General features: G+C 38.3%; 1 protein-coding gene across 1 annotated transcript in view; it reads right to left on the bottom strand.

Annotated features, from left to right (window-relative positions):
- The window catches only part of LOC135106653 (hemicentin-1-like), a 198,662-nt gene that overhangs the window by 18,243 nt on the left and 167,746 nt on the right, over positions 1-12,673 (bottom strand). The window contains 1 exon segment of the mRNA XM_064015949.1: positions 8,059-8,189. Coding sequence (XP_063872019.1) covers positions 8,059-8,189 — 131 coding nt within the window.

Genomic DNA, 12,673 nt, shown 5'->3' with positions numbered 1-12,673 from the left:
AACTGTCCCCCTTTTCTACACTGAACATCCTCGGTCTTTCCTTTACTTATAATCTGAACTGGAAATTTCACATCTCATCTCTAGCTAAAACAGCTTCTATGAAGTTAGGTGTTCTGAGACGTCTCCGCTCAGTTTTTCTCACCTCCCGAGCTGCTAACTCTGTACAACGGCCTTATTCGTCCATGTATGGAGTATGCTTTACATGTCTGGGGGTTCCACTCATACCGTTCTTCTAGACAGCGTGAAATCAAAAGCTTTTCGTCTCATGAGCTCCTCTCCTGTAACTGACTGTCTTTAGCCTCTCTCATCGCCGCGATGTTGCATCTCTAGCAGTTCTCGCTGCACAAGACTTTCTTCTTTCTCTCACCCCTATTCTGTTCACCTCTCTAATGCAAGAGTTAAACAGTATTCTCAATCGTTCATCCCATTATTTGGTAAAATCTGGAACTCCCCGCCTGCTTCTGTATTTCCACCTTCCTATGACTTGAATTCTTTCAAGAGGGAGGTTTCAAGACACTTATCCTTCAATTTTCTACTACCGCTTTGGACCCTTTTCTGGGACTGGAATCACAGTGTTTTTTTTTTTTTTTGTTGCCCTTGGCCTACATAATAATAATAAAAAAAAATCAATGTATTTTCGAGCGCCAAGTTCAGAAGCCTTAGGGAAACTAATGTTAAAATTACCTAATAAAATATATGCTTTACCAGTCGCTGCAAGGTCTCTAAGAGTCTTTTCTGATAATTCTAAAAATGAATAAATATTTGCATTCTGTCTTCTGTATATTACTCTTATTGCCATCTCTTTCACTTAAATAGGAAACTTAAATAAGCAACGTCTCTGTGTTATCATTTATCATGCAAAAGCCATCATAAATAATAGAATATACGAAAGTTTTCATATTTACGTCAAACTCCGCCGATGTAGAGATTCCTATTATTATCATATATATATTACAATAATCTGACTTGTATAAATGTTCTCCCCCCTCTCTCTCTCTCTCTCTCTCTCTCTCTCTCTCTCTCTCTCTCTCTCTCTCTCTCTCTCTCTCTCTCTCTCTCTCTCTCTCTCTCTCTCCCTCTCTCTCTCTCTCTCTCTCTCTCTCTCTCTCTCTCTCTCTCTCTCTCTCTCTCTCTCTCTCTCTCTCTCTCTCTCTCTCTCTCTCTCTCTCTCTCTCTCTCTCTCTATATATATATATATATATATATAATGACACCTAGGAAAATCTTACACACAGCTGTGACCTTCCTGAACGTTTCCCTTTGTGTCTTGCAACACAAGATGGTATTCACAGTCCTTTTTCTCACTACATCCTATGGACTATGTACACTTACACCTTTCACTCAAATAAAAAAAAAAAAAAGAATAGCAAAAGAAGAAGAAGAAGAAGAAGAAGAAGAAGAAGAAGAAGAAGAAGAAGAAGAAGAAGAATAAGAAGAAAAGAAATAAAGAAAATTCTGCACAGAGCTCCAATCAGGGAAGGAGCCCAGAAACGTCCCCTGGTCGGACTACTCTTCTGATATTGACTCAGAGTGTCTTGACACATCCTTCATTTTTTCCTACATTAACTCCTCCAACATTCGCACCCTTAAATATAATTTTTGATCTCTGGAACATCACTTCTCTATTAAACCTCATCTTCTTTTCCTTACTGAAACAGTGATGCCGGAGTCTACTGATAGTAACCCCTTCTCTATTACTTCTTATTTTCTCTTTTTCCACTTTCAGTCCGACGCTGGATGTTACATCTTTATGAGCAACAACTTAACTTGCTCCCGCGCCCGCGCCCTTGAGGATTCTATTCTTGAGGGTTTTATTTGGCTGAGACCAGAGTAACTTTCAAACTACATTTATCTTGTGCTGTATATCTCTCATCTAACTACGGTAACAATGAAAAATTCTTTGACTATTTAACTTCCACAGTGGGGCATATCCTGACACCACTGCCATCTCACCTATATGTAAAGGTGAACTTTTCAGGCGGGATAATTCAGAGGCTCTTCCTCCCTCTCTTCCATCCTCTGACCACTTCATACCTTCCATTAAGATTTATCCTAATGATATTTTCTATGCCCTTGCTGACTTTAGCCCTTTAGAAGACTTGTGAACCTGGTGGGATCCTTCCCATTGTTCTCCGTAACGCCGCTCTTAGTTTGGTCAAACTCTTCCAACTCTGTCTATTAACATCCATCTTTCTTTCCTGTTGGAAGTTTACCTACATTCAATCTTTTCTTAAAAAGGCTGACCGCTCTAATCCCTGAAACTACCGATCTATTGCCTATTGCTTTAGTTTGCCCTCTTTCTATGTAGATATTCATGGATGAGGATGATAGGTGGAAATAGGTAGTTATGTATTATGTATGTACAACTACGTTGTCCATACATAATACCTACATAGCTACCTATTTCCACTATCATCCTCATCCATGAATATATCTAATCTTCTTTTGAAGCTCCCTTATTATTATTTCCCTAAAATTTTATTAATGAGCCTACCACTCTATTTGAGAACCAATTCCTATATATCTCTGAGTTAAATCTAGCTTTGTCAAATTAATTGTTTTTTTCTTGATGAATGCCACTTTGGACTTTGTTTATGTCATCCCTGTTTATATCATTCCTTTCCACAATGAATTTTTGTCATCCTTTTTAAGGAAATTTTGGTAATATTTTAGCTGTTGCCTTAGACATACAAATGCGTTTGATAGATTCTGAAGAAAGCTTTAATTTTCAAACTACTCTCACGACTTTCAGTATCCTTTTCTTTGTAACTTCATCTCAGGTTTACTTTCTAAACATTCTATCGATATTCAGACAGAATGTCACTGTTTTCCTAAATTTGTTAATAGTGGTGAAGAATTCCTCCGGGTTTTGTCCTGTCACCCACTCTCTTTCTATTATTCATCGATGATGTTCTAAACCAAACTATTTGTCCTATCCTCTCCAACACTGCATTTTCTATGTCATTTTCTATATGGTCAACCCTTCAGAAACTCAACAACTGACGCAGGGAAACCAGAGAACCTTTGATTCTTTTTTTTATCTTTCTAAACTTACGATTAAGACAGAGAAAGCGTAGTGCTTTCTATTGCCTAAAAACCCAATCTATCAGCTCGACACAACCTTCCAGATAACTGTCCCTTCTTCTTCATTCACACCCAACTGTCCCGTTCTTCTAAACCTAACATCACTGGCTTCTAGTGTACTAAAAATATAAACTGGAAACCTCACGTCAAGTCTTGCCAAAATTTTTATAAAGTTGATTCACTCACACCTTTATCTTCTGTATCTCTCAAATGCAAGAGTTAACAAAAAATCTCATTCTTTCGTCCTTTTTACTGGCAAACTCTGGAATCTCATGTCTGGTTGTGTATTTTCTCCTGCCTCTCACTTAAACTCATCCAAGAGGGAAATTTCAAGGCACTTCACATTGTGGTTTTGTTTTTATTTCTCAACTCTTTTCTTTAGGGATTGATACTTTCAGTGGGTCTTTTTTTATCAGTTTTGTTTCCCGTGACCAGGGATCCTCGTATCTCTCTCTCTCTCTCTCTCTCTCTCTCTCTCTCTCTCTCTCTCTCTCTCTCTCTCTCTCTCTCTCTCTCTCTCTCTCTCTCTCTCTCTCTCTCTCTCTCTCTACATTTTCTTTTCAACTCAAACTCAGTATTCTCTAACATCTTTTCCTTATGAGTCAACACGCCACTATTTTTCTAATTGCCGCAGCTTTTTCCTCCTAAACATCACAACTACGGTCTATTTTATTTTCATTTTCAAGCGCTTTTAATTTATCTATTCAACTCTAATCCTCTTCCCTCTATCCCCATCGGTCTCCTTCCTTTTCTTTTCCATCTATTTCCTACCAAGTCCTCCGCTACCTATAATTATTCCTATCTTAATTAACAGGTTGTTCCACCAGGAAACTTTTGTTAATTAGCCCGTCTCCTCGCCTGGGATTCAAGAGAATGAACACTTAACTTGTACTATTTGGATCAGATTTTATCTATTTAACTTTAAAAAAATCTAGTATCTTCGCTTGTACTTTTTATTTATCCAGGCTTATTTTTTAATATAAGCTTTTTTATTATACACTTATTTATTTGTTTAATTTCTTATCTCTTATTTTCATAGATATTATTATTATTGATATTATTATTATTATTATTATTATTATTATTATTATTATTATTATTATTATTATTATTATTATTATTACTAATATCATCATCACCATTATCATTATTTTGCAAATAAACTATGCAATTTTGAGTCTGAATTCACCTCGTCCCTTGCACTCAGCATCGAATATGAAAGTTTTTTTTTTTTATCATTTAATAAATATCTATTTTTCATTTTGCCTTGCTAATCCATGTATTATCAATCTGTGACGGATCATATTTCAGTCTTTCTTATGTTGCCACAGCCACCTATCTATCTATTTATCTATCTATCTATCTATCTATCTATCTATCTATCTATCTATCTATCTATATATATATATATATATATATATATATATATATATATATATATATATATATATATATATATATATATATATATATTTATTTATTTATTCATCTATCTATCTAGCTATCTATCTATCTATCTATCTATCTATCTATCTATCTATCTATCTATCTATATATATATATATATATATATATATATATATATATATATATATATATATATATATATATATATATATATATATATATATATATATATTAAAACTTTTCTCATTTAATAAAAAGAAAATATACTCATGAATATATTCTTATGCATTTGTTAATTTTTGACAGACCGTATTATGTAGCCAGCGGCTGAGTTTTGAATGTGTTGGTAGTTTTAATCTGCAAAATGAGTGAGGATCTCGTAGCGCCTCACCCTGTACGAGGCCACACAATGAAAACTTGGGCTAATGAGCAGCACGAAGCTGATATTGCACCACTCCAGCGGCTACACAGAGCCAGCGCGTTTACATAAAGTGCCGGAAGTGTGTTGTATTGACTGCAGCACTGTTTTCCTGACCTTCATTTCATATGAGTCAACAACAACACGAGTCTCACTGCCGTCTCTCTATCTCTCCCTTTACTTCACCTAATCATCTGTTAATTTTCACACATTCAGAGCTTCCAGAGGATTTCTCAGTTGTTCTCTGTAGTCTTGTTCACTGGAGTTACGCTATTTGCCTTAACTCCTTGATGGCAAATTGCGTGTCTCTCACAGCCCAAGATTCCAAGACTATCATTATCCTTCTGCTGCCACCATAAGATTAGCGGGAAATGAGACAGCTGTGACTGTGTGTGTGTGTGTGTGTGTGTGTGTGTGTGTGTGTGTGTGTGTGTGTGTGTGTGTGTGTGTGTGTGTGTGTGTGTGTGTGTGTGTGTGTGTGTGTGTGTGTGTGTGTGTGTGTGTGTGTGTGTGTGTGTGTGTGTGTGTGTGTGTGTGTGTGCGTAAGATACGCATGTATTTAGGTTATTTTTGTGTTACATGTATTTATTTATTTATTTATTTTTATTTTTTTTTATATAGTACGTCCCTCTCCTCCACCCTCCGACTATTTCATGCCTAAAATTAAGATTCTTCATAATGATGTTTTCCATGCCCTCGTTGGCTTAACTCTGGGATGGCTTATGAATTTGGTGTGGACATTCCTATTGTTCTCCGAAACTGTCTCTGAGCTTGCACCTTGCCTGTTCAAATTCTACCAATTGTCGGTCAATATCTTTCTTTCCTTCCTGCTAAAAGTTTGTCTACATTCAGCATGTTCTTAGAAAAAATGACCACTATAATTACTGTCCCATTCTTAAACATCTATTACTTTATAACCTTATAATCTGATCGTCAGTATGGGTTTCCTCGTGGCCGCTCTAAAGGTGATCTGATTTTCCTTACTGAGTCTTGGCCATCCTTTTCTAGGGATTTTGGTGAAACTTTCGTTGTTGCCAGACACATACATATCAAAAGGTTTTGATAGAGTTTGACACAAAGCTTTGATTTACAAACTACTCTTCTACGGTTTCTATCCTTCTCTCTGTTACTTCATTTCGAGTTTTCTCTCTGACCGTGGATTGTCACTGTACTTCTCCTAAGTCTATTAACAGTGGTGTTCCTCTGGGTTCCGTCCTGTCACCCACACTCTTTCTATTATTCGCCAATGGTCTTAGTCAAACGTGTGATCCTATCCGCTCCTAAGCTAATGATACCACTCGAGATTTTCCATGTCTTTTCGTAGACGTCCAGCCCTTCAAGAATCAAACAACTCACGCAAGAAACCCACAAAACACTTGATTTCTGATCTTTGTAACATTACTGATTAGTTTTGTTCAATGCCTCAGAAACTAAATTCATTAATTTATCAACTTGACACAATCTTCCAGATAACTATCCCATTTTCTTCAGTGACACTCAACTGTCCCCCTCTTCTATAATGAACATCGTCGGTCTGTCCTTTACTAATAATTTAAACTAGAAATTTCACATCTCGTCTCTTGCTTCTTTAAAGCTTAGGTGCTTAGGTAATAGATTCTCTGAAGTTAGATGTTTTGAGCCGTCGCCAACAGTTTTTCCCATGCCCTCCGCCCGCGCCCTCGCTGCATGAGAATTTCTACTCGCTCCTTTATTCTATCCACCTAGCTAATGCAAGAGTTAATCAGTATTTTCAGTCTGTCATCCCTTTTCTGGTAAACTCTGGAACTCCCTGCCTGCTTCTGAATTTCCTACTTCTTATGATTTAAGAGAAAGTACACAGATGCATTACTATTATCTTCCTGTTAATTGCTATTTAAGAGAACTGTATCTAAAGATTAAAAGTTGCGAAATAAAGTCATCTATACTCTTTGCATGCTCCATGTCAGCTGTTCACCCAACAGAGTGTGTGTGTGTGTGTGTGTGTGTGTGTGTGTGTGTGTGTGTGTGTGTGTGTGTGTGTGTGTGTGTGTGTGTGTGTGTGTGTGTGTGTGTGTGTGTTGGTATGTGTGTATAATATGAAATGCTGATCAAAAGGCACTTCTTTGGCTTCAACTTCTATTTTTGATACTATATTTAACATACCTTGCAGTCTTCTCTTGGTTTGAGTTTTCAAAGACTACGTTTAATTTTCCTTCCTGGTGTGTCTCAAACCCCTGAATAAAACCAAGTATTTTGTCCTGGAATCCGTACTATTCTAGGAACGACACCTCGAAAGCTGATAAGAGAGAGAGAGAGAGAGAGAGAGAGAGAGAGAGAGAGAGAGAGAGAGAGAGAGAGAGAGAGAGAGAGAGAGAGAGAGAGAGAGAGAGAGAGAGAGAGAGAGAGAGAGAGAGAGAGAGAGAGAGAGAGAGAGAGAGAGAGAGAGAGAGAGAGAGAGAGAGAGAGAGAGAGAGAGAGAGAGAGAGAGAGAGAGAGAGAGAGAGAGAGAGAGAGAGAGAGAGAGAGAGAGAGAGAGAGAGAGAGAGAGAGAGAGAGAGAGAGAGAGAGAGAGAGAGAGAGAGAGAGAGAGAGAGAGAACCTATTCCAGTTATGTATAGTAGTAGTAGTAGTAGTAGTAGTAGTAGTAGTAGTAGTAGTAGTAGTAGTAGTAGTAGCAGTAGGAACAGTAATAATAGTAGTAGATGTTGTTGTTGTTATTGTAATAGTAGCAATAGTAGTAGTAGTAATAATAGTAGTAACATTAGTAGTAGAAGCAGCAGCAGCAGCAGCAGCAGCAGCATTAGTAGTAGTAGTAGTAGTAGTAGTAGTAGTAGTAGTAGAAGTAGTATAATAATAGCACTATTAGTAATAGCTAGCTATCTCACCGGAATCCTTCCTTATAGAATGAGTTCTATAAGAACTAGAAGCTAGAAGCTAGAAGCTAGAAGAAGAAGAAGAAGAACAACAACAACAACAACAACAACAACAACAACAACAACAACAACAACAACAACAATTACTGCTACTACTAGTACTACTACTACTACTACTACTACTACTACTACTACTACTACTGCTCTATAATCATCGTTACCACCACCACACACAGCTGCTCTAAAGACAAAGCAAATCTACAGCACACTAATCCTGCCAACAAAGAGGTGACTTACGTTGTGATACCAGGTGATCTTGTAGACCTTAGGGTTGGCCTTCACGGAACAGTGGAAGTACACGTCCATCCCTTCCTTGATCCCGTCAGGCTGCAGCATCCTTCCGAGCATCAAGTGGAGGCGAGGGGCGACTGTTCAGAGGGAGAGAGGATACGAGTCAATGGGATGAGCGGCAGGTGATTATGAAGGATACCAAAAAGAGTTCGTGGAGAGAAAGGATGAATAGCCTGTGCGGGTAATATGTAGAACAAAAAGTTATTAGGTAACGCCAATAGGATGTGAACTGGATTAGTAACAAAAGGAAGATGAGAAGCTAACCTCAGTGCCAAGAAGACCAATGAAGAGTGTACGTTTTGTGAGCTGAAGAAGAAAAAAAGAAAATGGGAAAAGAGTAAGTATGAAAAAGGAGAGGAATAGCAAACGTCAATAAGGTGTTACCTGGGTAAGTAATAAAAAAGAGATTCGTAGATAACATCATTGCGATGTGAACGAAAATAAGGAAGAACAAGGAATGTGTATAGCTTGTCAGGGAAAAAGGGAAATACAAAAAAATAGTGAACTTTTGTAAATGTAATGTGAATGTGATTACTAAAAAGTAAAAGAATAATAAGTAACGTTAATGCAATGTGAACAGAATTAGTTAAAAAAGGAAGAATAACAGTTAGTACTTTTAGGAATAGAAGGTAGACAGAGACAAGAAGCAAGGTAAGTAAAGGCGTCACAAGAAAGATTGTGAGTGAGGTGATGAGGAGGCCAGAACAGGAAGGAAAAATCAATGAGCACTAAATTATACTTTGATAGAAATGAAAATATCTTCCGAAGTACTTTTCTCAGAGTTACAAAACACATTTTAGCTCAAATGAAAAGTCTGTCTCTTGTCCCGAAAGACAGTCTGGAAGGAACATGTTTAACATTTTAAAAAGCCGAACCGCATCTTTTAATTACAAAGAGGAAATCAATACGACATAAAAAATACATTCCTTTCACAAGTTAATTAATGACGCAAGAGTTCCAGAAAATGTAGAACGCGCAGTCAAAACAACCCTGTAAAAAGAGTTGCTTGATACAAGAAGAAAAATGCACAAACGAGCAGACAGCTACACATGTTTGCTTTTCTCCTTGCATGAGCTGCACTCGATGAGAACAAAAGCAAATATATAAAAAAAAAAGGAACAATAATAAGATGAAACATTAATTATTCTATTTTTAAGCTCACGCACGTCAAAATGTTTTCAGATCACTTGAATAATACCTTAAATAATTCACAGTTCAAAAGTGTGTGTGTGTGTGTGTGTGTGTGTGTGTGTGTGTGTGTGTGTGTGTGTGTGTGTGTGTGTGTGTGTGTGCATTGATTGCCGTCACACACAAGCAGGAGAGCAGTGCGGTGCATACTCTGGTAATGAGGTTACTCGTCCTCGAGGCGTGTGTGGAGGTTACGGAAAAATTGTCTTGGTAGAGGCGGGCTGGGAGTCAATAATGAGAATGTGAGCGCGTGCGTCGCAAACATTATATTCACCCCGAAACATCCAGCAAGAAGTGAAGAAAAGTTAAATTATTATTTAACAATTCTGATTTATTTTCCTTACAAATTTACCAACTCTAATCCTCAACAAAATGAGGAAGAAGGAAAAAAAAAAAAAATACGAAACCGAGATTTTAAAAATATACTTGTACCGATACTCATACAAACTAAGATTAATAAAAGTATGTATAACATATCCTCAGAATTGTTTAAAGGTTAACTATGTGGATGAAAGAAATATCACTTGAGAGAGAGAGAGAGAGAGAGAGAGAGAGAGAGAGAGAGAGAGAGAGAGAGAGAGAGAGAGAGAGAGAGAGAGAGAGAGAGAAATACATAGAAAGTCATACAGAAGCAGTCACGCTAATATACGAGTACACACACACACACACACACACACACACACACACACACACACACACACACACAAACAGATCGGTAATGGAACTGACTAAAACAAAATTCTGGTGAGCAAAAGAACAATACTTATATATAAATCCACTCATTAGGTGTCAGTCAGAATCCCAACAGATGCGGACCCGTGACATTTTATTCCTGTTACATTTGGACAGGTGATTAGCAGTAGGAAGCCGTGAAGGGAGGAAGGAGAGAGAGGAAGGTGAAAGACAAGACTAGAGGTACTTCTGTCTTCCTCTAAGTGTAATGACTGTAATTTACCTATCGCTGCACATTCTCCTATTTCTTTCTTTTAGTAGGTTAGAGAAGACTATTGTTTTCCTTATACACTCTGACAGAAAATGGAATGATTATGTGTGGCATTTCCAGCACAGTAGCGCCAGACCTTCTCCGCACTTCTTCCTTGTCAGAGGCACCCACGTGTTTATCTTCCTGTGGCTGTCATGTTCCTGCAATATGTACTTTTCGAATGTTTTTGGTGTGAATATACCGAGGCGGCTAAATGCACGGGCGACTAAAGCTATTGATTATGTTTTTCTTTTTTTAGCGTAGAATTATTTTTCTTAATTGTGGAAGTTATGTTCATCATGTTATAATTACGAACCTCATGTTATAATTAATGAACTCCAAAGATTACAACGGTGCAGCAGTGACCAGGGTTAGTGAAGCACTGGTCATCGTTCAATGAAGTGTTGCAATACATGACCTAATTAAGCACACCATTACAGTGAACACAACACAACAGTGGTCCCAACCTTTTGTAGGCTTCGAGCTGCATTTGCCAATGACAATATACTACACACACACACACACACACACACACACACATACACACACACACACACACACGCACACTCACTAACTTTCTCTCTCTCTCTCTCTCTCTCTCTCTCTCTCTCTCTCTCTCTCTCTCTCTCTCTCTCTCTCTCTCTCTCTCTCTCTCAAGACATCCATCCACCCACCCATCCACACACACACACACACACACACACACACACACACACACACACACACACACACACACACAGTTCACATTAATTTGTATCACATAGTGATACCCACCCACCACACCCACCACAGAAAGTCAGGAAATAATGCCCAAAGATTTAAGTTTTACAATAAAAACGCCATTTTCTTTTTTTTAACTAGTTTAGCGATCACACTGTCGTCTGTAGGCAGATTTGGAAACTAATAAGTGTAACGTCTCCAACTGTCGCTTTGAAGACCACACTTCCACCAGGAGGCAAAGTTCTGAGCTCAATGTTATGAACTACCAACTCGTGGCTGAATATTGCAGTTTTTATCACGTCACTGCTTTAGGACGTGCAGAAATCAGACGAAAAATGTAGTGCTACTAAAGCATGGCCTTGCTGCCATCGCGGTGTGTTGCCGGATATGCTTATGGTAATGTAATGATTAGCTGATGAAGAAACTCGCTCACATCACCAACCCGAAACACACACTAGCGTCAGAAAGATTTGTGGAAACTTTATTATTTAACATTACACATGGTGATAACGTATCCTTAAGATTCTCTCAAGGACTTCTGGACACACTTGAAACCCAGTGTGGGAATCCTTGGTCTCAAAACCATCCCACTCGGAAACTTCAAGCAGATCAAGTTTCCATCGTGTGGTTACGAAACACCTCTTCAGATTTCATTGTAGCACACGAAGCCGGCCACGTTGCATAAACCATTTTGGCAGAGAGAATGGGAGTCGCTTTTGAAGAAAGGGGCGTAAGAAGGGACAGAAAGGGAAACGGGAAGAAGAAAGGGAGAGAAAGTGCAAGCAGTAATGAGTTGGTAAAGCCCAGGAAGGGTAAGAGAGGGAACTTAGGAGACGCAGACAGCGAGGAAGAGAGGAAGGAAGGAAAATGAAGGCGAGGAATGAAGGAGAAGCACGAGTGAAGTGAGTGCTGAGGCCGAGGGAGCGAAGAGAATTCTGAACACGCTGGAGAAAACAGAGGGAGAGGAAGATGGAATGGAAGAAGATAGAGAGGATGATGGAGTAGAGAGGATTGGGTGACGCTGGAGAAAACACAGAGAAGGAGAAAGGAGAAAGAGGATAGAGAAAGAAGGCAAGCACGTAAGACGGAAGGAAGGATGAACGCTAGGGACAGGGAGGAAAGACGGAGGGAAGAAAAGGACCAAGTGATTCGAGAAAAAGCAAAGACTAAAAGAGATGATGGAAATAAAAGTCTAAATGGTTCATTAGTGTACGCGTGTCCAAAAAGTCACACCAGTCGCCGCTGCCGCACTCTCCACGTTTTCTTTTCGATATTAAAATCTTTCAATTAAATTTAATTCTAAAAGTGTCGGTTGCATATTTTTACTTTCATTCAATGGCGCTTGCTAAAAATATATCCCGCTATTATTTTTTAGGGTTTGCGCTAAAAATGGGGATTATACATTGAACGTGGAACTATTTTATACTTTCATTTTGTAGGTATTGGGAAAATTAATAAATAAAGAGGTGAAAAAAAAAACATGAAACGGTGGCTGGAAATATTACGTGATAAAACCTTACCTTGTAGACTACTCTTGGCACTGACACTGGAGACACGACACCGAACACAACAACAACTACTACTACTACTTCTACTATTACTACTACTACCAATACTACTACTACTATTACTACTACTACTACTACTACTACTACTACTACTACTACTACT

This window comes from Scylla paramamosain, chromosome 13 (genome assembly GCF_035594125.1).
Source record: "Scylla paramamosain isolate STU-SP2022 chromosome 13, ASM3559412v1, whole genome shotgun sequence".
NCBI lineage: Eukaryota > Metazoa > Arthropoda > Malacostraca > Decapoda > Portunidae > Scylla > Scylla paramamosain.
Note: the sequence above shows the minus strand (reverse complement) of the source record. Positions and strands in the feature narration are given on the sequence as shown.